This window comes from Galeopterus variegatus, unplaced genomic scaffold (assembly GCF_000696425.1).
Source record: "Galeopterus variegatus unplaced genomic scaffold, G_variegatus-3.0.2 Scaffold6528, whole genome shotgun sequence".
NCBI lineage: Eukaryota > Metazoa > Chordata > Mammalia > Dermoptera > Cynocephalidae > Galeopterus > Galeopterus variegatus.
Genome location: NW_007732639.1, coordinates 1,973 through 29,741, shown reverse-complemented (window position 1 = coordinate 29,741; position 27,769 = coordinate 1,973). Strand labels below are relative to the sequence as shown.

General features: G+C 42.1%; 1 protein-coding gene across 1 annotated transcript; it reads left to right on the top strand.

Annotated features, from left to right (window-relative positions):
* Positions 1-23: 23 nt before the first annotated feature.
* On the top strand, positions 24-27,769 carry BST1 (bone marrow stromal cell antigen 1). Its single transcript, XM_008590978.1, has 8 exons — positions 24-196; positions 1,290-1,416; positions 4,219-4,354; positions 15,778-15,860; positions 19,580-19,656; positions 19,998-20,090; positions 24,623-24,709; positions 27,706-27,769. Exons 1-8 carry the CDS (start codon positions 24-26, stop codon positions 27,767-27,769), a joined length of 840 nt encoding a protein of 279 aa, XP_008589200.1.

Sequence of the window (27,769 nt, the reverse complement as noted above, 5' to 3'; positions counted from 1 at the left end):
CTGGAGGGACCGCAGTCCTCTCGATGGCGGTCCGGGGGTGCGCGCCGTCGTGGCTGCCGCTGCTGCTGCTGCTGCTGCTGCTGGCGACGGGCGCTGCGGGCGCGCGGTGGCGCGGGGAGGGCACCAGCCCGCACCTGCAGAGCATCGTCCTGGGCCGCTGCGCGGAGTACATCACGCTGCTGAGCCCCGAGTCCCGGTGAGCGCCGCGGCTGGGGGGATTAGAGGGTCTGCAGGTGAGAGGTGTGTCTGTGCGGGGGCCTGCGGACTTAGAGGTGAGAGGGGCCGTAGGGGTGGGCAATCTACAGGTGACAGGTGCACTGTGCGGGGTCTAGAGGCGAGGGGTGCGTGCGCGTGCGTGCGTGCGCGTGTGCGTGTGAAGGGGGCGGGGGTCCGTCTAAAGGTGAGGTTAAGTAGAGGTGAGTTTGGATGACAACCCTCTGCCAGCCAGCGCAGGCTTAGCCGGATCCCTCAGATCCCAGAATGTGGTCTCCAGCTGGAATTCCTTGAGCCCAGGTCCTTTGGGAATTCAGATTTCACACCCTCTAATCTAGAAGTAAAGTCTGGGTCTTTCATGCCAGCATTGTGCTTCTTACTAAGTTTTGTTCCTTCGTTGGGCTCACTCTTTCCCGTTTTCCTAATATCCCTTTCTTAAGCGTCAGTTGTATTTATTGTGACACATTTCAGGCAGTTAAAAAAGAGCAGAGGATAACAAACAGCATTACCCAACAGCCAGCATGAGAAATAAAAAGTTACAAATACGGTGGGAAATGTTTTCTGGAAGCCAGCGTGGACCTCAGGAGCAGGGCTGCACCGGAGGGCATACTCTCTGCCTTACCAGGACGGAGAAGCCTTTCCCAACACTGGGTGCTGTTCCCTCCTGACTTCACTAGTCCTGCCTCCCCCCTACCCCCAACCTTGTCCCTGAGCCTCACATGGACCTGGACAGCTGGACTGGCTCCATCCTCATGTCTACATGAAGGGGCACCTGAAGCTGGGATGCTGCATAGTTTATTGGAATTGTCACCTTCTAGCTTGTCTCTGCGAGCCTGGGGCAAGCCTACATTCCTTAGCCCTGAGAAATCTGTGCTGCACCTTCTGAGAGACACTTGCAATGCCAGATTTCTAAATCCATTGCCTGAACCATGACAATTTGTTGTCTTTTTTGTATGCCTAGTTCTGCAGAGACAATATATGGCAAAATAGTTTGTAAAGCCTTTAGAGAAAGGGAAATACTTTATATCACATCATAATATGTGTGTGTATGTGTTTTAACTTGCACTTTTGCACAGGGACAAGAACTGCACAGCCATTTGGGAAGCCTTTAAAGTGGGGCTGGACAAGGATCCCTGTTCTGTACTTCCCTCGGACTATGACCTTTTTATTAACCTCTCCGGGCACTCCCTTCCCAGAGACAAGGTAACTCTACAACCATCTCTGGTAAAATCTCACTCTCTGTCTCTCTAGAGAGAGATGGTGCACAGGCCAGGTGTGAGATTAGCTGCCCCCAGCATCCTGCAGTGTTACTGAAACATCAATAAGCTCACAACATGCATACCAAGCTCTCTGGTGGGAGAGGAGCTTTGTCTCCAACCGTGATCCTGGGTCTCCTGCTCAGTTATGTGCAGAAGGAAATCTCCCAAGTCAGCAAGACAGTGCAGGAGCCACCACGAGGACATCAGGACATGACTATATCTTTCACACTTGGCCTCCACATCTGGCCAATTCTGAATAACCTCCATCCTAACTGGCCCAATGGCCTGCATCTTGAGTAATTCAGAAAACACTCAAACTCAGTATCCTCCTAGGAGGTAAATCTCTCTTTTTATGGTTTTAAGATTATATTTATCCAGATTCCAGATGAATGACTCCTTTGAGAATTTCTTGCAGGGCTGGTTGTGTGGTGGTGAACTCCCACAACTTTTGTTTGTCTGGGAAACCACATTGAGATACCACGTCACTCCAGTTAGACTGGCTATAATCAAAAAGATGGTGAGTAGCAAATTCTGGCGAGGATGTGGAGAGAAGGGAACACTCCTGCACTGTTGGTGGGACTGTAAATTAGTACAACCACTTTGGAAAACAATTTGGAGGTTTCTCAAACAACTACAGATAGATCTTCCATATGATCCAGCAATCCCACTTCTGGGTATATATCCAGAGGAAGGGAAATCATCATGTCGAATAGATACCTGCACTCCCATGTTTATTGAAGCTCTGCTTACAATAGCCAAGATATGGAACCAAAGTAAATGTCCATCAATAGATGATTGGATAAGGAAACTGTGGTATATGTACACCATGGAATACTAACTACTCTGCCATAAAAAAGAATGAAATACTCTCATTTGCAACAACATGGATGAACCTGGAGAAACTTATGTTGAGTGAAACAAGGAAAGCACAGAGGGATAAATACCACATGTGCTCACTCATATGTGGGACCTAAGAGAGAAAGGAAGGCAGGAAAGAAAGACCACCGTAGTGTCATGATCCAACAGAGGGAGGGAACATTCCTAGGGCTACAAATTGGAGTCAGGGAGAGAGGGGAAGGGGTAGGGAGTTTTGAGGAAAATTGGGTGGGTACATGGGGTACAAAAGTTATTTCTGGTAATGGGTATGCCCCCAGTATGAACCTGGCCCTCATATCATGGGAACGAGGGGTGACAATCAGCTTTGTATCTCATGAATATTTGTAATAAAGTAATAATTTTTAAAAAAAAAGATTATATTTATATTTATTCAGTACCACTTTCTTTTAGAAAACCACATGTCTATATTCTGTCTGCACTCTAAGGACTAATAAAATAAAATAAACGAGAAAATCCATATGAAATTCTTGGTTAGCACAGTACCTTGAGTTTTAAAAAGTTAGATATCGTTTTTATTTTTTTGACAATCATTCTTAACCTGATTTTTCCATTGTGTGTTACTTGTAAAGGCAGGTAAATAAAACTGTGAGGTTTAAAGATATAACATACTAAAAACATGATTTTTAAGTATATGTTGTATTTTGAAACTTGCTGCCTCCCTGTCAGTAAAAAGGAAAAACATAATTTTTGTTCTTCTTTCACATAGATTTGGTGCTAGTTGATAAACTCACCTCAACTTACTGGGCTTCTTCTGTGCGCCAGGCATCACACTAAAGTTTAAGGATGTAACAGTGAAAAACAGCCGCTGCTCTTGGGGACCTTCTGGTCAAAATATAGGCTGATTAGACTATTGAGGATCAGATGGGCTAATAAGTGAAATTGTTATTTATATTATTGTTATGTAAAAATACTATAGTGAAAACTATGAAGTATAATATAAAATGGTGTGTTTTTGAGGCACTTTACACTTTAGAAAGTGTTTTTTGTGATTGCATATCATATTAACCACAGCTGTGGTGGAGAGAGGGCTCATGTTCCCCATTTACCAGATGTAGAAACTGGGAAGCTAGGAGATCACACATTCAGTGTGTGACAGGCATGTATTAGTCTGTTTCTGTTGCTCATAACAAAATACACGGAACTGGTATTTTATAAGGAAAACAAAATTTATTTCCTTATAATTTCAGAGACTAGGAAGTCCAAACTCCAGGGAATACATCTGGTGAGGGTCTTGGTGGTGGTGACAGTGACCCAGGGGTCTCACACTGCATGGTGGAAGCAGAGAGAGAAAAGAAAGGATGACAGACTCTCCTCTTTTCTTTTAAAGCCCTCAGAACCATGCCCCTGACCACCACTTTTTAATACATTCACTACTGCACGGTCCTACAATCTAATCGTCTCTTCAAGGCTCCACCTTTCAATTACCATAATAGGATTTCCCATCCTAAATAGTTACAATGGGGATTAAGCTTCTAATATATGAAATTTGGGGAACATAATTCAACCAATCCACAGCAAGGCAGGATTTGAACCTAGTTCCCTTGGTCTTTTTTAATGCAGGGATCTTACCACGTGTGTGTGTGTGTGTGTGTGTGTGTGTGTGTGTGTGTGTATTATACTTCTAGGAAAATATTTTATTAACATTTGCATGATCCCCTTGGAATAAAGGGGGGAAAAATGGTAGCACCCTTCCAGTGGGTACATAAAGACAAAGAAAAAGAATTCAGTTGTTGTGCAGCAAGTCAGAGTTGAATGAGAAACGGGTTACCTTGCTTGTCTTGATGATGTTGTGCCTGAGAAATCTGTTTTGATTTTATTTTTATTTTCATTTTTTCTTGTGTTTCCCTAGTCCCTGTTCTGGGAAAATAACCAACTCCTTGTTAGTAGCTATGCAGAGAATGCCCGTCGCTTTATGGCCCTGGGTGATGTTCTGTACGGCAGGATTGGAGATTTAATGAGCTGGTGTCGACAGAATAATGCCTCCGGTAAGACTCCTGCACAAATCACAAGAAAAGTGAGAGCTCCTATTTACTATGCATTTACCATTTGTGCTAAATGCTTTCACATGCATCTATCTTCTGTGATCCCCTTAAAATCCTCTGAGGTAGGTGGTAATAATAATAATTAATAATAATAGTAGGGAGCATTTATCTTTTGCTGGGTACCAGTCTAAGCACTTTACATGTATTAACTCATTTAATCCCCACAACAGTCCCATGGGATCCTATAATAATTTCTATTCTGACAAATGAGGAAACTGAGGCACAGCAAGGTTAAGAAACTTGCTTGGGGGTGCATCGCTAGTAAGCAGCAGAATTAGACAGTCTGACTTCAGAGCCCGTGCTTCAAACCCTGCACAATTCAGACTTACAATCCTCATTTTCCAGAGTGGGAAACTGAGGCCTAGAGATGTTAAATGTCTGGAACTGCTATTGTCAGGATTCAGCCCTGTTCTGAGGGATTCTGAAACCTGTGCTCTTAAATGCCACTCCAGGCCATCAGCAGATATTTTGAGATTAAAATCACAAGAAAAATTAGAGTCACAAGAGCTGGCCTAATGGTACTGAAAACTCCTCATCCATCCAACTTTGGTGTTAGAAGCTGACGATACAGCAGTTCCTATCTTTAGGGAGCTTATAACTCCATGGGGGGCATTTATTGGAGTGATGTGCGCTTTGATGCAGGAAATACTGGGTACTAAGGAGTAGCAGAATGAGACACCAGTCTCGACCAGGGCATCAGGGAAGCTTGAGAAGGGAGGCCAGCAAGGAAATGAGGTAGGAGAATGTTCTCCTCATGAAGACTGAAGATTCTTCCTCCCTGGGTATCAGAATCACTTTAAGCATTAACTTAGTAAGGGATGGCTGGTTAGCTCAATTGGTTAGAGTGTGGTGCTGATAACACCAATATCAAGGGTTTTGATTTCCAAACTGGCAGCCACCAAATTTTTTTAAAAAGTTTACCTAATATCAGTTCTGTTTATTTCTCTTCCATTCATTTATTCATCCAACTAAAATTCATAGAGTGCCTACTATGTACCAGACCCTCCTCTCCTAGTTACTAGGAACACAGCAGAGAATAAAACAGGAAAATAATACCCCATCCTTACATTATAGAGGACGGAGAAAAGACAATAAACAGTCAAGTAAAATATATAGTCTGCCCTAAGGTTACAAAGGCTATGGAGAAAAACCAAACAAGGAAAGAGGATACAAAATTCTGAGGGGCTGGGGGTGGGGAGAAGGAAGGTGTTGGAATTTTACATAGTGCCCAGGAAAAGTCTCACTGAGAAGCTGATATCTGAGCAAAGACCTGAAAGAGATGAGAAAGAGCATTTCCTACATGGAGAAATGGCAGGTGCAAAGGTCCTGAGGTGGGAGTGTGTTTGTCATATTTAAAGAATATTTAAAGGAGGGCAATGGGCGAAGAGAAAAGTAGTGGGCTATGAGGCTAGAGGAATAAGGGAGGGCCAAATGTCCCAGGACATTGTGAGGACTCTGGCTTTCACTGTGAGTGAAATGGGAACCATTGTAGGGTACAGGTCAAATGTATGTGGCTGTTCTTCCAATAGCCAGTGACCGGAAAGCCTCAGTTTGATTATCCTGCAGGTGGTAGGGAAATAGGGGAGGGGTGTTCTGGAAAAAGTGTGAAGGACAGAAGAGTTTCCCAGAAAACCACAAGGGTATCCCCTTCCCCCTGCTACTTTCTTTGTTTAAGAAAGAAGTAAAGTCCAGCAGTTTGGGTCAGGTAAATAATAGTATGTTTATATCATGGAATCCTGAGGGGCCACCAACAATGATAGTGGGATTTTGTATTTATTGAACCATAAGGATATTTGTGACATATATTTAAGTGAAAAATCATGTTACAGAGCACTGTGATTGATATGATGCCATTCAAATAAAAAATATACACATGATACATCTATGAAAATATGCACATAGGAAAAAGTCAAGAAGATAGCAAACCCAAACCATGATCAGCAGCTCTTGCTGGAAATATGAAATCAGGCTATTTTTTTCTTATTCCATATTTACTTTTTTTTTTTTAATTTAGATATATTACTTGTGAGAATAAAATATTTTTAAAGAAAAGAATTCTTCAAGTAAGTAAATGATAATAATAGTCACCAGTTGTTCACAGTCTAAAACCGAGAAAGTATAAAATAGGCAAATACAGAATTTACTCTTGGGACTAATGCCACCTTAAGCCCTGGCTGTCAGAAATGGCAGAAGGAGCACTAGGAAGCTGGAGATTTAAATTCCAGTCCTCTGTGTCACATACCATCCGTGGACCCTCTCTGAGCCTTACAGACATCTGAAAAATTAGGACATTGGCCTGCAGAGGTTGTATCTTGAAATAGTTTCAGATCCGGAGTGTTTAATTCAAAGAATTAATTATCACACTCTTAAGTAATGATTATGTAATGGTGTTCTCTTACCTAATGAACATTGTCTTGGACAACCACTCCTTAAAAACATTGCAAATTACGGAGATTGTGGAAAGAAGGCAGACTAGAGAAACCTAGGACATGTTTCTCCCACAGAGGAAGACAGAACAGTCCCTTCATTACCAGCCCTGCACTCACCAGTGACATTGTCAGGAACCGGAACCATCACCCTCCTGCTTCCCACTGAGTTCCACTCCATCCCGCCACCGCTGTTGCCTGCAGCATGGCTCCAGCCATTACTGTTGCTGGGAACCACCCAAACCCACTACAGCTCTGACCAGGCCAGACATGCACAGGATCCCTGCCCACACTGCACACCTGTCAGCCTTTCATGTGGGAGTTCCCTGCCACAGCCTCCTGAAGTGCAGCAGCCTTTGCTAGTGGCTGTCTACACCCCTGCACCAGCCAGACCAACCACGTGCAGGACCCCCACCCAAGCAGCCTCAACAGCCAGCTCAGCCTCTCGCGGGTCCTCTACTATAGTTGTGTGCAGTGTGGTTGCTGCTGCCACAGCCCTCACACCAGTAGGATCGGCTGGGTCTGAGGGAGTGAGTGAGGAAGTGGCAGACCCCAGCATTGCTGATTCCACTGTAAATTAACCCTGCAGCTGCAAAGCCCTAGAGGGAGTGAGTGAGGCAGTTGCAATTTCTAGAACCACTGCTTCTGCAGCAACTTACCCCTGCAGCTGCCAGGACCACTGAGGGAGTAAGTAAGAAAGTGGCAGACCCCTGCTGCTGCCCTGCAGCGAATTGGCCTTGCAGCCACCAGGGCCACTGCAGACAAGAGTGGGGCGGTTGCAGCCATTGCTGCTGCTGTTGTCACCACAAAGTAACTCCAGTGCCACCTAGGACACCACAGATGAGAGTGAGGCAGTTCCAACCACCAGAGGTGCTGCTGCCCCATTGACATAACCCCCCTACTGCCGCAGATACCACAGAAGCATCACAGGCTGTTGCAGCTAAAAGTACCACTGTCACCCCACAAGGTAACCCCACTTCCCCCGCTTCCATTGTGAACATCACAGAAGGGAGGGAGACAGGTGCAGCCTCTGGCACCACTGCTGCCCCCACAAGATAACCCCACTGTCATTGCAGACACAGCAAACTCAAAGGAGATAGTTGCAGTTGCCAGTGCTGCTGCCACCCTCACAAGGTAACCCCTCTACTGCTGTGGACACTGCAAACTCAAGGGAAGCAATTACAGCCACCAGTGCAACTGCCACCTCCGTGAGTTAACCCAGCTGTTGCTGCAGTCACTGTAGCTGCAACTGGCACTGTGGAGGTCACTACAGACAAGCAGGCAGGTAGTGCAACCATCACTGCTGCAGTCACTGCCACCACCAGCACTGCCAGAGAGCCACAATCATTGTGCAAGCAGCCTGCCACCACTGGAGCCACTTCTGCAATGCAGGCAACCCTCCAAAACCACCACCACAACCACTGCCACCATGAGGGTGACCTGCTACCACAGAAGAAGCCATAGCAGCCAACCAACCACTCATCTGAGTTGACACAAAGAGGGCCACCAGCAGAGTCCAGGGAAAGAGAGTAATAGAAGATAGAACAGCTCTTCCAGATGACTAAACATCAACATAAAGATACTAAAAAGTATGAAAAAACAAGAAAATATGAGTCCACCAAAGGAATATCATGACCCTCAAGAGCCATACCCCATAGAATAGGAAACACTTGAAATGACTGAGAAGGAATTCTGTGTAAAATCTTTAGGAAACTCAATGAGATACAAGATGATGGAGTTTGGATGTGCTGTCCCCACCAAAACTCATGTGGAAATTGGATCTCCAATGTGGCAGTGTTGGAAACTTATTGAGTCATGGGGGTGGATCCTTTATGAATGGATTAATGCTCTCCCTGGGGAGGAGGACGTAATAAGTGAGTTCTCCCTCTATTAGTTCTCGCGAGAGCTTGTTGTTTATAGGACCCTGGCACCTCCTCTCTCTCTCTCTTGCTTCCTCTCTCTTGCTTCCTCTCGCCATGTGATCTGCTTGTACCCGCCAGCTGCCTGCCACTTTCCACCACGAGTAGAAATAGCTTGAGGCCCATGCCAGATGCAGCTGTCCCAGAATCGTAAGCCAAATAAACCTCTTTCCTTTATAAATTACCCAGTCTCAGATATCTCTGTTATAGCAACACAAAACAGACTACAACACAAGAAGATGCAGTTAGATGACACAATGAACTGAGCAAAACTACCCAGGATGTGAAGGAGGAAATCTACAAAGGTAATAATACTTTAAAAAAGAATGTAGCAAAACTCATGTAACTAATGGAATCATTCAACAAAACAAAAAACACAATTGAAAGTTTAAGCAACAGGATATAGCAAGCAGAAAATAGAAGTACTGATCCTGAAGACAATATCTTCTAAATAACTCAGGCAGATAAAAAAGAAAAAAGAATTTAAAAAAATGAAGATAATCTAAGTGAGATAGCAGATAACCTTAAGGGTACAAACATCTGAATCATGGATATTCCTGAAGGTGAAGAGAAAGGAAAAGGCATCGAGAACGTATTCAATGAAATAATATCAGAAAACTTCCCGGGTATAGAGACAGACATGGACTTCCAGATTCAAGATGCTCAAAGATCTGCAAGCAGCTTCAATCCAGAAAGGTCCTCTCCAGGACACATTGTAGTCAAACTGTTCAAACTCAAAGACAAAGACGGAATCCTAAAAACAGCAAGAGAAAAGTGTCAAGTCACATATAAAGGAGTCCCCATCAGACTAACAGCAGACTTCTCAACAGAAATTCTAAAAGCAAGAAGAGAATGGGGTGATATATTCAATTACTGAAAGAAAAAATAAATCGAGCCAAGAACACTATATCCTGTGAAGCTATCATTCCAAAATGTAGGAGAAATAATGTATTTCCCAGACAAAGAAAAACTATGGGAGTTTACCACCACACGACCAGACCTACAAAAAATCCTCAAGAGAGCCTGCATCTGGAATCCAAAAAACAATAATCACTTCCATGAATACACAAGAAAGAACAAAAGTGCAATTGAGAAACAGAAAGAAACTGTATCTCACAACTTCGTAAAACCAAAACCATCAAAAAGAAAAACACAATAAAATGAGAAGAAAGAAACATGAGATATTCAAAGCATCCAAATGAAAATTGATAAAATGCCAGAAGCAACACAATACTTTTCAGTAACAACAATAAATGTAAATGGATTACATCCCCCACTCACAAGACATACACAGCTAATTGGATTAAAAAGCTAGACTCTACTATATGCTATTTACAAGAGACACACACCTCACCTAGAAAGATACACACAGACTAAGAATGAAGGGATGGAAAAACATTTACCACACAAATGGAAATCAAAAATGAGCAGGAGTAGCTATTCCTATATCAGATAAGATAGACTTTAAACCAAAAACTATAAAAAGAGAAAAAGAAGGCCACTATATAATGATAAAGGGATCTATCCAGCAAGAAGACATAACAATCATAAATATATATGTACCCAATATTGGAGCATTCAGATATATAAAGCAAACACTATTAGACTTAAGGCAGAGATAGATCCAATGCTATAATAGTAAGGGACCTAAGTACCCCTCTTTCAAAATTGGACAGGTCATATAGTCAACAAATTGATACGGAAACAGAGGATTTAAAGCACACTTTAGACCAATTGGACTTGGCAGATATCTACAGAACATTTTATCCAACAACTATAAGATAATCATACTTCTCACCAGTTCATGGAACATTCTCCAGGATAGACAATATGCTAGGTCACAACTCAAGCCTTAACAAACTTTTAAAAATTGAAATCATTTCAAGTATCTTTTCAGGCCACAATAGATTAACATTAGAAATCAACAACAAGTGAAACTTTGGAAACCATACAAATATATGGAGATTAAACAACATGCTCCAAATGATACATGGGTTCAAGAAAAAATTAAACAGGAAAGCAAAAAAATTCTCAAAACTAATGAAAATATTGAAACATCATACCAAAACATATGGGATGCTGCAAAAGCAGTTCTAGGAGGGAAGTTTATTTCATTAAATGCTTACATCAAAAGATTAAAAAGTTTTTAAATTAACAACCTAACACTACAACCCAAAGAATTAGAAAAGCCAGAACAATCCAATCCCAAACATAGTAGATGGAAAGGAATAATTAAGATCAGAGCAGAACTAAATGAAATAGAAACCCAAAACACAATATAAAAGATCAAACAAAAATATTGGTTTTTCAAGAATAAATAAAAAAAATAAACAAACAATTAGCCAGACTGACTGTTTTAGTCCGGTTTGTGTTGCTATAACAGAAATACCTGAGACTGGGTAATTTATAAAGGAAAGAGGTTTATTTGGCTTACGATTCTGGGACAGCTGCATTTGGCATGGGCCTCAGGCTACTTCTGCTCATGGCAGAAAGTGGCAGGCAACCGGCAGGTACAAGCAGATCACATGGAGAGAGGAAGCAAGAGAGAGAAGCAAGAGAGAGAGAGAAGGTGCCAGGGTCTTTTTAAGGAATGAGCTCTTGCGGGAACTAATAGAGGAAGAACTCACTCATTAGTCCCCCCTCCCCCAGGGAGAGCATTAATCCATTCGTGAGGGATCCATCCCCATGACTCAATCAGTTTCCAACACTGTCACATTGGAGATCAAATTTCCACATGAGTTTTGGAGGGGACAACACGTCCAAACTCCATCACTGACTAACTAAAAAAAGAAAAGACCCAAATAACAAAATTTAGAGATGAAAAAGGAGACATAACAACCATTACCACAAAATTACAATCATTAGAGACTATGATGAACAACTATACACCAACAAATTTGAAAACCTGGAGGAAATGGATACATTTCTGGACACTACAAACTACCAAGACTAAACCAAGAAGAAATAGAAAATCAAACAGACCAATAACAAGCAAAAAGATTGAAGCAGTAATCAGAAATCTTCCAACAAAGAAAAGCCCAGGACCAGATGGCTTTACTGCTGAATTCTATCAAACATTTAAAGAAGAATCAATACCAATTATTTTCAAACTATTCCCCAAAATTGAAACAGAGGCCATTCTCCCCAACTCATTCTATGAGGCCAGTATCACCTTGATACCAAAGCCAGACAAAGATTCTACAAAAAAACAACACTACAGGCCAATATCTTTGATGAACATAGATGCAAAACTCCTCAACAAAATATTAGCAAACAGAATACAGCAACACATCAAAAAAAATTATACACCATGATCAAGTGGGATTCATCCCAGGGATGCAAGGATGGTTCAACATATGCAAATCAGTACAATACTCTCCCGTGTGAGCCACTGGCTGGCCCAACATATGCAAATCAATAAATGTTATGTACCAGATGAACAAAATTAAGGACAAAAACCACATAATTATCTCAATAGATGCAGAAAAAGCATTTGACAAAATTCAACACCCCTGCATGATAAAGACTTTCAGCAAATTAGGTATAGAAGGAAGGTATTTCAACATAATAAAAGCCAAATACTACAAACCCTCTGCCAATATCATCCTGAATGGGGAAAAGCTCTAAGCTTTTCCCTTGAGAATGGGAATGAGACAAGGATGACCACTCTCACCACTCCTACTCAACATAGCACTGGAAGTGCTAGCCAGAGCAATCAGGCAAGACAAAGAAATAAAGCGCATCCAGATTGGAAAAGATGAAGTCAAATTGTCTCTGTTGCAGATGGCATGATACTGTATATAGAATAGTCCAAAATCTCTACCAAAAAAAAAACCTCTTAGAGTTGATAAATGACTTTAGTAAAGTTGCAGCATACAAAATCCACACACAAAAATTGGTAGCATTTTATCCTCCAACAATGAATTAGCAGAAAAAGAAACCAAGGAAGCAAGCCCATTTACAATAGTCACACACACAAAATAAAATACATGGGAATCAACTTAACCAAGGAGGTGAAAAATCTCTACAATGAAAACTGCAAATCACTGTTGAAAGAAATTAAAGAGGACACAAAAAGATGGAAAGACATTCCTTGCCCATGGCTTAGAAGAATCAACATTGTGAAAATGTCCATACTTCCCAAAGCAATCTACAGATTCAATGCAATTCCCATCAAAATACTGATGACATCTTCATAGAAATAGAAAAAACAACCCTAATGTTCATAGGGAACAACAAAAGACCCCAAATAGCCATGGCAATTGTATTAGTCATGGTTCTACAGAGAGACAGAATCAATAGGATATATTATATTATATGAGAAGGATTTATTAGGGGAATTAGCTCATGTAAATATGAAGAAAAGGCCCACAATAGACCGTCTATAAAATGGGTGCCAGTAGCATGGCTCAGTTCAAGTCCAAAGGCCTCAAAACCAGGGAAGCTGATGGTGTCCTTGGTGTAAGTTCTGGAACCCCAAAGCTAAAGAGTCTCAAGCTCTGATGTCCATGGACAGGAGAGAAGAGTATGTCCCAGCTCCAGCAGGTTAAGAGAGAACTTCATCTCTTTCCTCTCTATCTTTTGTTCTCTCTGGACCCCCAGAGGATTGGATGGTTCCCACTTACACTGAGGGTGGGTCTTTTCCACCCACGCCACTTGGACTCTCATACTAATCTCTGCTGGAAACACCCTCATGGACATACCTATAAAGATAGCTTTTCCAGGTTTCTCAGCATTCCTTCATCTAATCAAGTTGACACCTAGAATTAACCCTCACAGCAATTTTGAGCAATAAATAAATAAATAAATAAGTAAATAAAGCTGGAGGCATAATATTACCTTCAAACTATACTACAAAGCTATAGTTACCAAAACAGCACAGTACTGGCATAAAAACAGACACTTACACCAATGGAACAGAATAGAGAACCCAGAAATCAATCCACAAACCTACAGCTAAATGATCTTCAGCAAAGGCAACAAGAACATACATTTGGGAAAAGACTGCCTCTTCAATAAATGGTGCTGGGAAAACTGGATATTCATGTGTAGAAGAATGAAACTAGACTGCACCTCTCACCATACACCAAAATCAACTCAAAATGGATTAAAGACTTAAATATAAGACCGGGAAGTATAAAGTTCCTAAGAGAAAATGCAGGGGGAACACTTCAGGAAGTAGGACTGGGCAAAGATTTTATGAATATGACCCCCAAAGCACAGGCAACAAAAGAAAAAATAAACAAATGGTATAATATCAAACTACAGAGCTTCTGCACAGCAAAAGAAACAATTAACAGAGCAAAAAGACAACCTACAGAGTGAGAGAAAATATTTGCAAACTATGCTTCTGACAAAATTAATATCCAGAATATAAAAGGAACTCAAACAACTTAAGAGCAAAAAAACAAATAACCCAATTAAGAAATGGGCAAAGGAACTGAGTAGGCATTTCTCAAGGGAAGATATGCAAACAGCCAACAGACACATGAAAAAATGCTCAACATCACTCTGTATCAGGGAAATGCAAATCAAAACCACATTAAGATAACATCTCACCCCAGAATGGCTATCATCAAAAAGACAGAGAATAACAAATGCTGGCAAGGATTTGGAGAAAAGGGAACCCTCCTACACTGTTGGTGGGACTGTAAATTGGTGCAGCCACTCTGGAAAACAGTATGGAGATTCCTTAAACAACTTCAGATAGAACTGCCATACAATCCAACAATTCCACTGCTGGGTAATACCAGAGGAACAGAAAGCTTCATGTTGAAGGGATACTTGCACCCCATGCTTATTGCAGCTCTATTTACAATAGCCATGAGTTGGAACCAACTTAAATGTCCATCATCAGATGACTGGATAAGGAAAATGTGGTATATACACACAATGGGATATTAATTACTCAGTTATATAAAAGAATGAAATATAGCCTTTCGCAGTAACATGGATGAACTTAGAGAAAATCATATTAAGTGAAAAAAGCCAGGCACAGAAAGAGAAATACTGTGTGTTCTCGCTCATTAGTGGGATTTAAAATTATAAATATATAAATAAGAGAAAGAAAGACACATTCCCAATAATACACTGAACTTTCAAAAGGACAAATGGGGTCTCTAGAAGCGGGAAGGGACGGGGGAGAAAGGAATGGGTAAAGGGCCATGATTAGCAAAGATAGTGTATATTATTGAATATAATAATTATTCTGATGTGAGCATCACATATTGCATGTTGGTGTTGATGTTCAACTCTGTACCGTACAGATATGTACAATCAACTTTGTTCCAATAAAAAGAAAAACAATTACAAATTACCAAATTTGCACTGCCCCTGTAATACAGCACTTCCTTAGGTGGTACACATTTTGCCCTGTTTGGGATACTTTCCGGAACAACTTGTCAATTAGCATATTCTCCTTTCTTTGTAGAGTAAATGGTGAACACATCCCAGATCCCATAGATCTGCTAAAGTCTATTCTTAAAAAATTCTTAATTTAATACATTTTAGCATTTTATATATTTTTAAATGATGTAAAATTCCTCTTTTCTGGCTAAGGGCTATCACTTTCTTGGTCTATTTTTCTTGTATTTACTTCTAAGACAAGGACTAACAATTGTATTTTTGAAGGAGGTGCTTCGTCCAATAAAGCAAAGTGTTTTTTTGTTTGTTTGTTTGTGGGCTTTTAAAAAATCACTTTACTAAGGCTCTAGTAAGGAAATAACCCAGCTAACATGCTGATACTCAGTGGTCAGCTAGGCTCACTTACTAGCCACCTGCTCAGTTCTTCGCCTTCCTCCCATTCATGCCGAGCATAATGACAAATGTCTTTGTACCATGAATTAGGTGGTCACTCACTAGGCTTCTTGTGGATTGGGTGGGTAGAACTGTTAATGTTAAACTGGTGCACATTGTGCAGAATGCAGGCTAAATATATTTTGTGGAGTCAGCAAATATTTTAAATTAATTTCTCCCTGATATAATCATTGAAATGAAATGTGTTTGTTCATTTTCCTCTTAGGACCTGATTACCAATCCTGCCCTACATCAGAAGACTGTGAAAACAATCCTGTGGATTCCTTTTGGAAAAGGGCATCCATGCAGGTAATCCTGGGATGGATGGCTGAGTGGCTGAGCATGCATGGGACCCATGAACAAAGATCAGAGAAGTTCAGAAATTGAAACCCTGGTACTTAATTTCTCTGAGCCTCACTTTCCACTTTAACAATATCCCAGTTCGTTCTCTGCTTGATAAAGTTGTGAGGATTTAAGGAGATAAAATGCTTATTGCAGTGCCTGGCATTTGGTAAATGTTAGCTATAGATGGGAATATTAAATAGTCGTATTATCTCTATTATGTCATGCTTGTTCTTAGTATTTCAAACCAGTGTGTTTTTTTTCAGTAAAATATTTCTTTTATTAAGCTTCATATATATAGGTATAATCATGTCAGTAAGATAAGTAAATAAATAAAATCATAGTACAAAATTTAAAAAGTCATGGGTTGATAGTGTATAATTATATTAATGTATATATTGAAAAAAGAGAGGAATGATACTTATCTGTCGCAATAACAAATTATAACTTTACAACTTCTGTTTTCTTGATTATTTCATTTAAAAACAAGCAGCAATTTAAAAAGAATTAATTTTCGTATTAAAAATATTCAAATTCAGTAAAATAGTTTGTGTGAGCTAAAATTTGCACCTCCAAACAAAAATGGTACACCTTGCAGTTTGCATTGTTTCACTGTTTTAGAAATTTATACACAAATAAAAATTCTACATGGTCCCGTGGAATGACAGAATTGAAGTAATCAAGTTTAGTGTCTTAGTTCTACCATCGCTGTGCTATCATTGTTTTATTTATCTATTTATTTTTAATATTTATTTGTACATATTTGTGGAGTACAGTTTGTTGTTTCAAACAGTACATAGAATCAGTATGATTTGACTGCTGTGTAAAATGGGGTAGCCTCTGCTTTATGGAAGACCTTGGGACACCTGAGATCTAGATAGGGATCAGAAATGTCCACAACATTAATATTAATGAGAGAGGAGGTGATAATATACTGATGGTAAGCTGGAGACAAAGAAATGGTCTCCTTAGGGGAGGTTGCTTTCTCAGAGAATATTGTCACCACAGTTGATGACAGCTATCAGTAGCTATAATATGCCAGTGATTACAGCTGACATTCTCTGTTACCAGGATTAGAAATAAAGAGGGTTAAGTTCTTAACTCAGTGCCTGGCAAAAAGCTGTAGACTATTAATGCTAATTATATTGACCAGGAAGCAGGCGTATGTCAGGGTACTTCTACCCACCACCACCGACCCCCATTCAGGACTATCCATGTCTCTTCATCCTATCATCTACTCTGGATCCCCAGGTCTCCACTGGGTTCACTTTTAGTCAAGGTGAAAGAGACACTGGTCAAACTCTCTCCCATGGCTGCAGTATGGATGTAAGTGGAGGGTCCTCTCTAGGCAAAAGGCAGTCTGTTTATTACTGTGCTCTCCCACCTGCTCTGGGGAAGCACCGTTTTCTCTCACTACTCATAGATTTCATGTTGAGTGCAGACTGCAGTGACTGCAAGAGCCTCTCATTGGGGATTGGGGTGCTACAGATGTGTCATCACCTAAGAGTGGAACCCTAACAGTGACTCAGAGGAGATGTCAACTTTACATGTAAAGGAAACATATGTTCTAACCAGCAGATCTGCTGGACTTCAAAGTGTGTGCTCCAAACCACTGTCTTGTACTTCCTCCAATCATGTAATGGGGATCGAATAATAGAACCCACAGTTTTTTGTCTTTTTTTGTGACCGGTAATGGGATCGCAACCCTCAGTGTCGCACCCGTACCGCGACCGGCAATGGGATCACAACCCTCGGTGTCACGCCCGCACCACGCTCAACCAGTGAGCGGAACCGATCTGTATATGGGATCCGAACCCTCGGCGGGAGCGCCGCCACACTCCCAAGCGCCGCACTCTACTGAGTGCGCCACCGGGCCGGCCCAGAACCCACAGTTTTTTGTCTTTTTTTGTGACCGGTAATGCGATCGCAACCCTCAGTGTCGCACCCGTACCGCGACCGGCAATGGGATCACAACCCTCGGTGTCACGCCCGCACCACGCTCAACCAGTGAGCGGAACCGATCTGTATATGGGATCCGAACCCTCGGCGGGAGCGCCGCCACACTCCCAAGCGCCGCACTCTACTGAGTGCGCCACCGGGCCGGCCCAGAACCCACAGTTTTTGAGTCCTTAGAATATGCTGGGCCAAAGTATGAAGGGAAGTTGTATAGTATAGTGATGAGGAGAGGGTTGGAACCTTAGCAGATAAGTATTCAATCAATGTTAATAGTTACTAATTTAAATGTTTTCATCTTTACAACAATCCAATGAGGTAGAGACTCTTATCACCCTTGTTTTACAGATAGGAAAAATGAGGTACAGAGAGGGTGAGAAACTTTGCTAAGGTTCCAGAGTTTAGTTTTTAAATTAATGTTTTTCATATTGTTAATATAATAGCTGCTCATGACAGAGAATGGCAAATTACAGAAAATATAAATGAGGAAATTAATCACCCACATTCCTGCCTCCTAAAGGCAACCCCTTTAGCACAGTGGTCACCAGGCTTTGGCATTTGAGGATTGAACAATGACTGTTAGCACTGTTTGGAAGCAATCAAAGGCATGGACCACATGGAATGTATTGTGTTTTGGAACAGCTGGCATTGGGCATCCCTTTGCTAGAGAGGAAACCCAGCCATGTATATCTCAGTGCTTCATAGTTCACCCCCAGCCCTGCCTTCATTCTAGCATAAACATTTTATGAAGGAAATTATATGCTCTGGTAGTATTCTGCACTGGAGATTTGGGAATTTCTCTGGATCTAGCTCTCCCTTGGGAATTCCCAGACTTCTGCCCATTTATTTTTAACATAGTAGAGCTCATGCTCTGTTCACATAATCTTGCATTTTGCTTTGGATGCAAACACTTCTTATGCCGTTGCAAAACCTCTGTAGACTTTTGCTAATGGCTGGTTAATAGTTCAGTCATGTAGGGACTGTGGTTTACTCACCATTCCCTTGTTGTTGAGTGTTTGAGGTTGGCTACAATATTTTGTTATGACAAGCAATGCTGCGCTACACACCTTTGTGCACAGTGCTTGTGGTAGTCCTTAGTGCTGTTCGACAAATATTTCTGGCTTGTGTTCTGAGCTTGTGGTTTGCATTCCCCTGTTTCTTGAAGTTATTTACACGTGACTGACACTGGCCAAGGAGATGTGAATGGGAGTGGTGTGTGTGACTTCTACGTGAAAGACTTTAAGTACTGGTGTGTGACTTGTCACTTTCTCCTTCTTCCTTCCCTGACAGTCAATGACTTTACAGATGTGCAGACTTCATCAGCTAGGGCTTTAGAGTGAGAGCATATGGAGCAAAACCCCAATGATAGGCCTGTGATAAATGTATAGTGTGAGCATAAAACAAATCTTTGCTGTTTAAAACCATTGCAGTTTTGAAACTGTTTGTTATGGAATCATAACCTAGTTTATTCCAGCTGATATGATGCTGTGTATTTCCTATCATCTTCATAGGGTCGATTCTCAGACATGGGATTACTGAGTATATGAGTTTTCCGCATTTCAAAGCAATTTGTTTCCCAAAATAAACCAGTTTGCATCTCTACTAGTCATATGAAACACCAAATTTATTGCGTCTTTGCCAATATTGATGATTGTCAATTTTAAAAAATACTCAATTCATAGCAGAAAAATGACATGTCTTAGTTTGTTCCAAATACTTGTTTCTTCTTGCAGTATGCGAAGGATAGTTCTGGGGTGATCCAAGTCATGTTGAATGGTTCAGAACCAACAGGAGCCTATCCCATCAAAGGGTAAGGACAGCACCAACGAGGATTCCGAAATGTTTATGTAGTTGTTCTGAATGGAGGCTAAAGAGAATTGTCCTAATCCCCCATCTAATGCTTGCTTCTGTAAATTTAGTTAAAGCAAATAGTTGAATGAACTGGCGATCAGAGCCATGTCTATATAGTTAAGACATTAGCAGCTGCTGAATGAAATAAGTAACCTAAATGTTAAAAACAAACAAACAAAAACAAAAACAAAACGCTTAAAGCTTTATAAAATAAGTAATGTGTAAATCAGCTAACAACTGAAATGAGAAAAGTATCGTATTGCTTTAGGACTTTAAGAAATATCCTCCCCTGTTTCTCAGCTTTTTTGCAGATTTTGAAATTCCATACTTGCAGAAGGATAAAATCACACGAATTGAGATCTGGGTTATGCATGAAATCGGGGGACCCAGAGTGTAAGTTACGGCACTGTTGATGATGGTAATTGTGCAAGCATGCTTTTCTTGACTATGATATGATCGAGTTCATTTTACATTTTCAGTTTTGTGGGAATGACAACCTTCTCTGTTTCTATTGCGGTTAGTAGAAAAATACAAAGGCTTGACTTTCTGGAAATGCATTCCATTCTGCCATTCCCAAACCCAGAGAGAAAACTTCCTTTATCCAAGATGTTCCTCTCAGCCAGGGAAAATAGTGTTCCTTTCTGAGTGACTTGGGCAGCTTTGGATAAGCGAGTTCCTTATATATTTGTGAGGGTCAAAGCCAGTTTCCCACTCTAGTCAATTGAAGCCAAAAAGCCCTCACTAGGGGTTTTTGGAAGCAACCCAGGCGTTTTTTCTGAGACGAAGGCGTTATTCTCAGAGGACCACCAGCTCCACAACTGGGTCTTGGATAACTAGCCAAGGAAGCTTGTCTTCTCTGGGAAAACACATGAGTTTATATATAAATGCAAGTTTGAACTCATCCTTCTCAGCAATGAAGGGCTCTGCTGGCACAAACACAAGATAAAAAGTAAACCCCATTTGTTTCAGAGACAAGCCAACAAGCCTACATTTAAAGCTGGGTAGCCATGTTGGAGCTGAAGAGGCCCGCTGGTGGCCTGTTCTTCATAGTGTTGATGCTACACAGAGGAAAGTATTGGCACCTGCGATAAGTGGATGTGCCACTAAAAGTGTGCTCCGGGAGAATCTCAGCAAATTCCGTTTTCAATCCCCAGGACCCTCTAAGAGTCACCATGTAATGGGTAATACTTTTTCCTGTCCCTTGGGTAATAGAAGGCAATAAATTTGCAAACTACTTAATTACCTAAGTTATATCAAGATCTTCTTCTCCCTTTTCAGAATACAAATTATACTTAACAGTGTATGATTTTTCTTATTTTTGTGAGAAGTTGCTCTTTGTCTAGAAGTTATGGTTGCTTGTTGTTTTAATGTATTTATCAGAGAAAGCTTGTCCTTGGAACCTACCTATAATGGGATAAGGAAATTGCAATTCCATGTCATCTCAGCCCCTCATTTCTGCTGCAGGAGAGGTTACAAAAGGGGTCAGAACACCTGGTTGCACATTTAAGCCATAGAGTGGAGTTTTTGGTCACAAGCTAAGAAAGTGGGGGGCGTTGAACTGCTCAAATTTTAGAGAAAACACATAGTGAATAAAATTGTATTGTATTAGGGATTATTGTTAAATAAGTAGATTTTAGCTGCTCTTTTCACACAAAAATGTAACTCTGTGAGATGATAGATTATTTTGATCTGTTCTACCATAGTAACATTATACTATTTATGTATATCGCATAACATCATGTTGTAAACCTCAAATATACGCAATAACATTTATTTAAAAAGAAAACAGAACTCATAGGGAGAGAGCTAAAAACAATGTGACTAATACCTGAGTGTGTTTAGTTAGTATGACTTCAGCTGTCTTTGTTCAAAGGAACAGTAAAATAATCCACACTGACCGATGTCTGTGTCTAGGTGTCCTGAAGCCACCATGTCACTGCTTACTTAAAAAAAACCCTAGGTAGTAAGCCTGGCCCAGAGAAGAGCATCATCCCAGATTTTGGCAAGCTTCTAAAAAATGACATTGTTCAACACTTTGCCCTCTTTTTTCCTGTAATGCCTGGAATTCCACAGTGAAAATTCCTCTCGTGGCTCATTTCCTCCCTGACTACTCTCTCTCTATTAATTTTATGGTGGGGAGGCTGTTTACCTTCCTATTCGCTGTAAACTTAGGCAGGGCCTTGCCTGCGATGTGAACACCACACCTACTAGCCACAGCTGGCAGAGTTGTACGTACCTCTTTCTTTATAAATCCTCCCTTCTTAATAGTGACCACCAGGAGGGCGAGCATCACTGTTAGTGAGTGTGGGAAACAGGCACCCATACTGTACGGTGCAAGTTGACAGTGCATATGAAGAGCCTTAAAATGGATTCAAAACTTCAGTACCAGAAAACCTACTTTCAGAATGTATGCCAAGGAAACAAATAATTAAGAACATGTATGAAAATGAAGTTTCAGCAAGGTTTGTCGTAGTGTAAGTAGCATTGAAATATAAGAATCAACCTAGGTCTTCATTGGGAGGGGACTGCTTATAAGAGTTATGATGTGTTTATGTAAGGGAGACCATGCAGCAATTAAAAATACTAGTGGAGAGGCGTATATATGTACACTGACATGGGCTAAAGCCGAATACAATAAACATTGGATAGCAGAGTCCCATTGTTTTATTTAAAAAGTCTCTCAGGAATAAATGTATCTAAAAAGTCTAGAACAATATAAACCAAAATGTTAGGAGCAATTATCTCTAGGGATGTGAGATTTGAGGTACTTTTTTCTTTTATTTGTATTTTCTAATACCATATTTTTAAATTTGTATGTTTTCGTTACTTTTAAAAAAAAATCTTAGTTGACACAATGTAATTGTACGTACTCATGAGATACAATGTGATGTTTTGATACATACATATGTTGCATAATAATCGGCTTAGGTTAATTACCTCATGCATTTATCATTTCTGTGTGGCAAAAACATTCAAAAGCCTTGCCTCTACCTATCACGTAATTTACAAAACTTAACAGTTAACCATAGTCACCTTACTATGCAATAGAACACCAGAACTTATTCCTCCTATGTTGCTATTTCAAGCTTAAAGTAAATACACCGTAGTTTGAACAGGTTGGCAGTTAGCACTATACCAAGTGCCTGGGGCACATCATGGATGCATGCTGCGTGTGGTGGTGGACACCACGCACGTGCTGCATGCACCAGGCTTGTCCCTCCCAGGGTGTGTGGCCAGCACAGCCTCAGAACCGTTGTGGGGTCATCACACATCCTCTCCTGGGAGCAGCAGGTTGACCCGAGGCAGCACTTTTTAAAAAAAAAAATCCTTTTATTATTCCTTTTAAACAAAGGGCCACAAGGATAGGGGACCAGGAGAAGGGGGAGGACGGGAAGCGAGGCCGCAGCCCCAAAACCCTTCCCCACCCATCCCTCTCCCCATCCGTCATATATTTATAATCTACATCCAAGCCCTGGTGGAGGAGAGGCAAGGGGAACTCCCTCAGTAGGAAGGGGGCAACCCAGGCTCCTTGTCCCCTTGGAACCCAGGTTCCTCTGCCGGGGAAGCCCCTTCTCAAGAAGCTGGCCCTGTCATCTCCCAGGGCTTTGGCATTGGTGCAGGGCATCTGGTGGGGAGGCCTCCTGGCAGAGGTCCATGGGCTGGGTGTGGAAGACTCTGCTGTAGGTGGAAGGTGGGGCCTTGAGATGGGAATTGAGGCCAGAGAAGGACCTTCCAGTTGAGGAAGCACATGATGTCCTAGGTCTCCCAAAGTTGCTGCTCAGTTTTATTAATCCTGGAATGGCTTTAGTTCCACTGGGTGCAGGTCTGCTTGCCCCAAGCTAGGGGACAAGGGCCTGGCAGGTAAAGACAGCACCCGAGTGGCAGGAGTAGGTGGGGGCTGCACAGCCAGATGTGGGGGTGCAGAGCGGGGCCCACAGGTAACAGAGAAAGTGGGGAGGGGGCAGGAGGCGGCGCTGGTGGCAGGGAGCCGAAGTTCACCACAGGCAGCTGTGAGTCTAGAAGCATCTGCTGGCCAGGGGCCCCTGAACAGAGGAAGCCTCATTAGCCACCAGGCTGCAGAGGAATAGAACAAAAATCCAAAGGGGATGGCAGATACTGCTGTGCCTGCAGCAAGGGTGGGTCGGGTAAGGGCTGGGGTAGAAAGCTGGAAAGAACAGAAAGTGAGGCAGAGGGTAGAAAACTCCTCCAGAAGGCAGCTTCCCCAGCTCTGTCCTCGCAGTGCCGAGAAATCCAGAAACTGACCCTTGAGAGCTACCCCATAGAGCAGTGCAGAGGGAGGGGCTGGGCCCGGGGTAGGTGTAGGGGCTGTGATCTGTAAGGATGTAGTGAAGAGTTTCTCAGGGTAGAAACCTCCATTGTTGGCATGTAACTGAGAGTCCATGGGTCCCCCAGAGACCTGAGGACTGGGAGGCCCAGGGCTGCCATAGAAGGCCTCTAGGTACAGGCACTGGCCTGAGGAGTGGGGCCCTGGGCCACAGTACCCAGAACCCAGGTTTTTTGGACTGTGGCTCAGCTGAGGCAGAAGCACTGGGGGGCAGCTCCCAGTCTCGGGATACAGGGATGGCCTCAGTGACAGATGCTGTCAGCTGCTTCTTACCTTTTAAGCTTTCTTCTACCACTAGGCACTAGTCCGAGTCCTTGATGCTAGTGTCAAACTGGACTGGGGCGCCAGGTTGATGGGATGGCCAGAGGGGGCCAGCTCTGGGCCTCGGTCTGTAGGCTGTGATGGTTCTGCAAAGCAGCACTTTTTGGACCAGAAACATTCCCCTATTCCCCCTGAGAGAGGAATACTGGTGAGCATGTGGTCAAAAGAAGTTTTAGTTAACCCAGAAACAACTTCCTTTTCCTACTCCTCTTCTTCTCCTTTCATTTATTTATGTTTTTATCTTGTTTTTATGTTTTAGGGAATCCTGTGGAGAGGGCAGTGTGAAAGTCCTGGAAGACAGACTGGAGAAAATGGGGTTTCAGCACAGCTGTATTAATGATTACCTGTAGGTGGTATACGTAGTCAATGTGCATTCTCAAAGGGGAGTGGTGATTTAGGAGGGGCTGGGCTACTGAAAGGGTTTTGCTGGGTGTGAGTTCCAAAGGCCACGGCTTGTGTCTTCCAGGCTGCCTCTGGGGGTGGGGCAGGGAGTGCCTTCTGGCCATGGTTCTGCCTGGACCCCACACACTTCTGTCCAGAGTCCATTTTCACAGTGGTTAAAGAACATACAGAACAGCACTTTACCATTTGCCCACGTCTAGTGTTCTCCGCACCTTGCTGACTGTATGGAGAGTAACCAGAGAACAGGGACTGTGGTGCCTGTGTGTCTTTGGATCCCTGTGGGACAGTTGTCCATGACAGGTGCTAAGTTGGGAGTTTGTTTCAGACATTTGCAGATACATCTTGACTGTATACCAATAGGAAAATAATAATAGCTACCATTTATGGAGCGAGCACATTATGGGCCAGGCTCTTTATATACTAATGCTCGGATATTAATTTGAGGGCCAACCTGCTTTTTGCAAATTTAGAAAAGCTTGGCTCAAATCCTGGGGTTGTTGTAAGCCCTCCCCTGGACTCAGAATTCCTGCCTCTTGCCTCCGTCTGCCTCAGCTGCTAAATCCATGGGGCCTGCTGGCTCCTCGTGGGGCTGGCGTCCAACATTGCAAGGACTCAGTGGCTCTCTTGAACATTTACGCACGTGGCAGAGTGGAAATCACATCAGTAGTCTTCTTACCCAATGTCTGTGATCATCCTGCCGGCTCTGCCGCTCTCTGCCTTCCCAAAGGCTTCATGGGCTGGATAATTCTCCCAGCTGAGCAAAGACCCCTGCAGGGGTGGCCCCCTCCCTCCCACTCCATGCCTCCCTGAGAGAAGGGGGCCCTCCAAGCTGTTCTGTTACCCGTATCATTTTGCTCATGTATTACTGCGATGGCTCTCAGGAAACTCAAAAGTTAGGTGTTGCTTATGACCACTCTTTAAAAACAAAACAAAGCAAATACCATTTTCTTACATAGAGAAAATGTGCAAACCATAAGTGTACATTTGGGTGAATGTTCACAAGTCAGTGTATACGTGCAACCAGCACTCAGATCAAGGAACAGAACATGACCAGTGCTCCAGAGCCTCCCCTTGACCTCCCATTTGGTCACTAGCCCTCTCCCCCACAGTAACCACTCTCCAGATTTGTAAGGTCATTGATTAGTTTTGTCTGTCTCTATGCTTCATATAAATATTCCCTTTTAATTGGTAAGTAAATACCCTTTTTATAGATGAGTCAGAGAGTTTAAATAAGGTGGCTAAGGTCACCTTTCAGTGACAGAGGCAAGGTTTTTTTTTTTTTTTTTTTTTTCTCTTTAGGGGGCAGAGAATTATATTTCAACACATGTATGCAATGTGTGATGATCAAATCAGGGTAATTAACATATCCACCATCCATCATTTCTTTGTAAATGAGAGCATTTGAGCTCCTCTTTTCTAGCCATTTGAAAACATACTATAAATTATTGTTAATTATAGATGCCTAGCACTACTGTAGACCTCTAGAACTTATCTTTACTACCTAACTGTGATTTTGTAAAGTCATCAGGCCAAGTTGCGGTAGCCAGGCCAGAGCCCAGGGTCTCCTTCCCCCTCCCAGCTGTCCTGGGTCTCAGCCTGCTTTCCTTCCTCTCCAATGCTGTGCCCACCTCAGCTGGCCTCAGGACTGCTCCCTTCCAGGCCTTTCTCAGTTCCCCAACTCCCATTTCTTTATTGCCCACAGGCTCTTTCTGTGTTGGGCTGGGGTTTTTTGGCATTGCTCCCGGAGAGCAGAGAGGATGTAACAAAAGATATAACATGGGGAAGTGAACAAATCAAACAGGTTAACAAATCAAACTCCAACCCAAATGTAAGTGAGAACCCCCTGCTCCTCAAAAGGCCTTGCCTTCTGTCCCATGTTCTCCCAAGATTCTTGCCAATTTTGGCAGGCCTTAGCTTTTCATAGCCTCCCTTACCTCCTGGTTGGTTTCTGCTAGCACTGTAGTGAGGCTCAGTGAAACTCAGTGCCTTTTTTGGGCATAAACCAACAACAAACATCTCTCATAAAATATATATGTGCAGAGTAGACTTTACTGAAGAGTAAGTGAGTCCAGGATGAGATCACATAGCATGCCAGAGTGAACAGCGTAACTTTGTTCTTCCAAAGTGCCCCGCAGTCACTGTGCCACAGAGATCCTGTCTTTGCCTGCCTCCTACCTATTCCCCATGCTCCTCTGTTACCCAACTCCTCTGTTTATTGCTTCTTTCCCTTCCATCCTGCTGCTCTGGAACTTCACATCTCCCTCTGCTGTGCAGTGCAATGTTAGCTGTCTTTGCTGAAGCCTAAGCTTCAGCCATCGCCCACATGTTTCAAGTCCAATCTTCTGCCCAAAGTACTTAGCAAGAGGTTTTTCCAAAGTCATAAATGCATACAGAAGTGGTTACAAGCTCAGGCTCTGGAGTCAGCCTGCAAAGTTCAGGTTCAGCTGTATAACTCACTACTGTGAAAACTTGGGCAAGTTACTTTGGTCAGCTTTCTCAACTGTAAATTGGAGATAGAAATAGTACCAATATCATTTGGTGGTTGTGAGGATTAAATGACATCATCTACGTAAAACATGTAATCTGATTTCTTGGTACATAGTGCTCAATAACTGCTGGCTAGAGCAGCAAAAGATAAATCACATTTTAAGTCTTAAATAGCACAACTTCTTGTCACTTAGGTCCTTGGAATTTCTATTGGAGGATGATATGATAGAATAGTTTTCACAGTGACTGACTTATAGTAAACACTTGATAAATTATATAATGATAAAAAAATAAAACAAATGCTGGCTAATATTTAAAAAAAATAGTTTGTTAATTCTTTGAGGGCAGAGACCCTATATCTCTAGGACTTTGCAGGCATATCATGAATGATGAATGAAAGTTATTTAAAAGTTATATTATTTATAAATATTAAATATTATTTTCTTTCCATAGACCAGTGAAGCTCTTAAAGTGTGTGGACCACAGCACTCATCCTGACTGTGCCTTAAATTCGTGA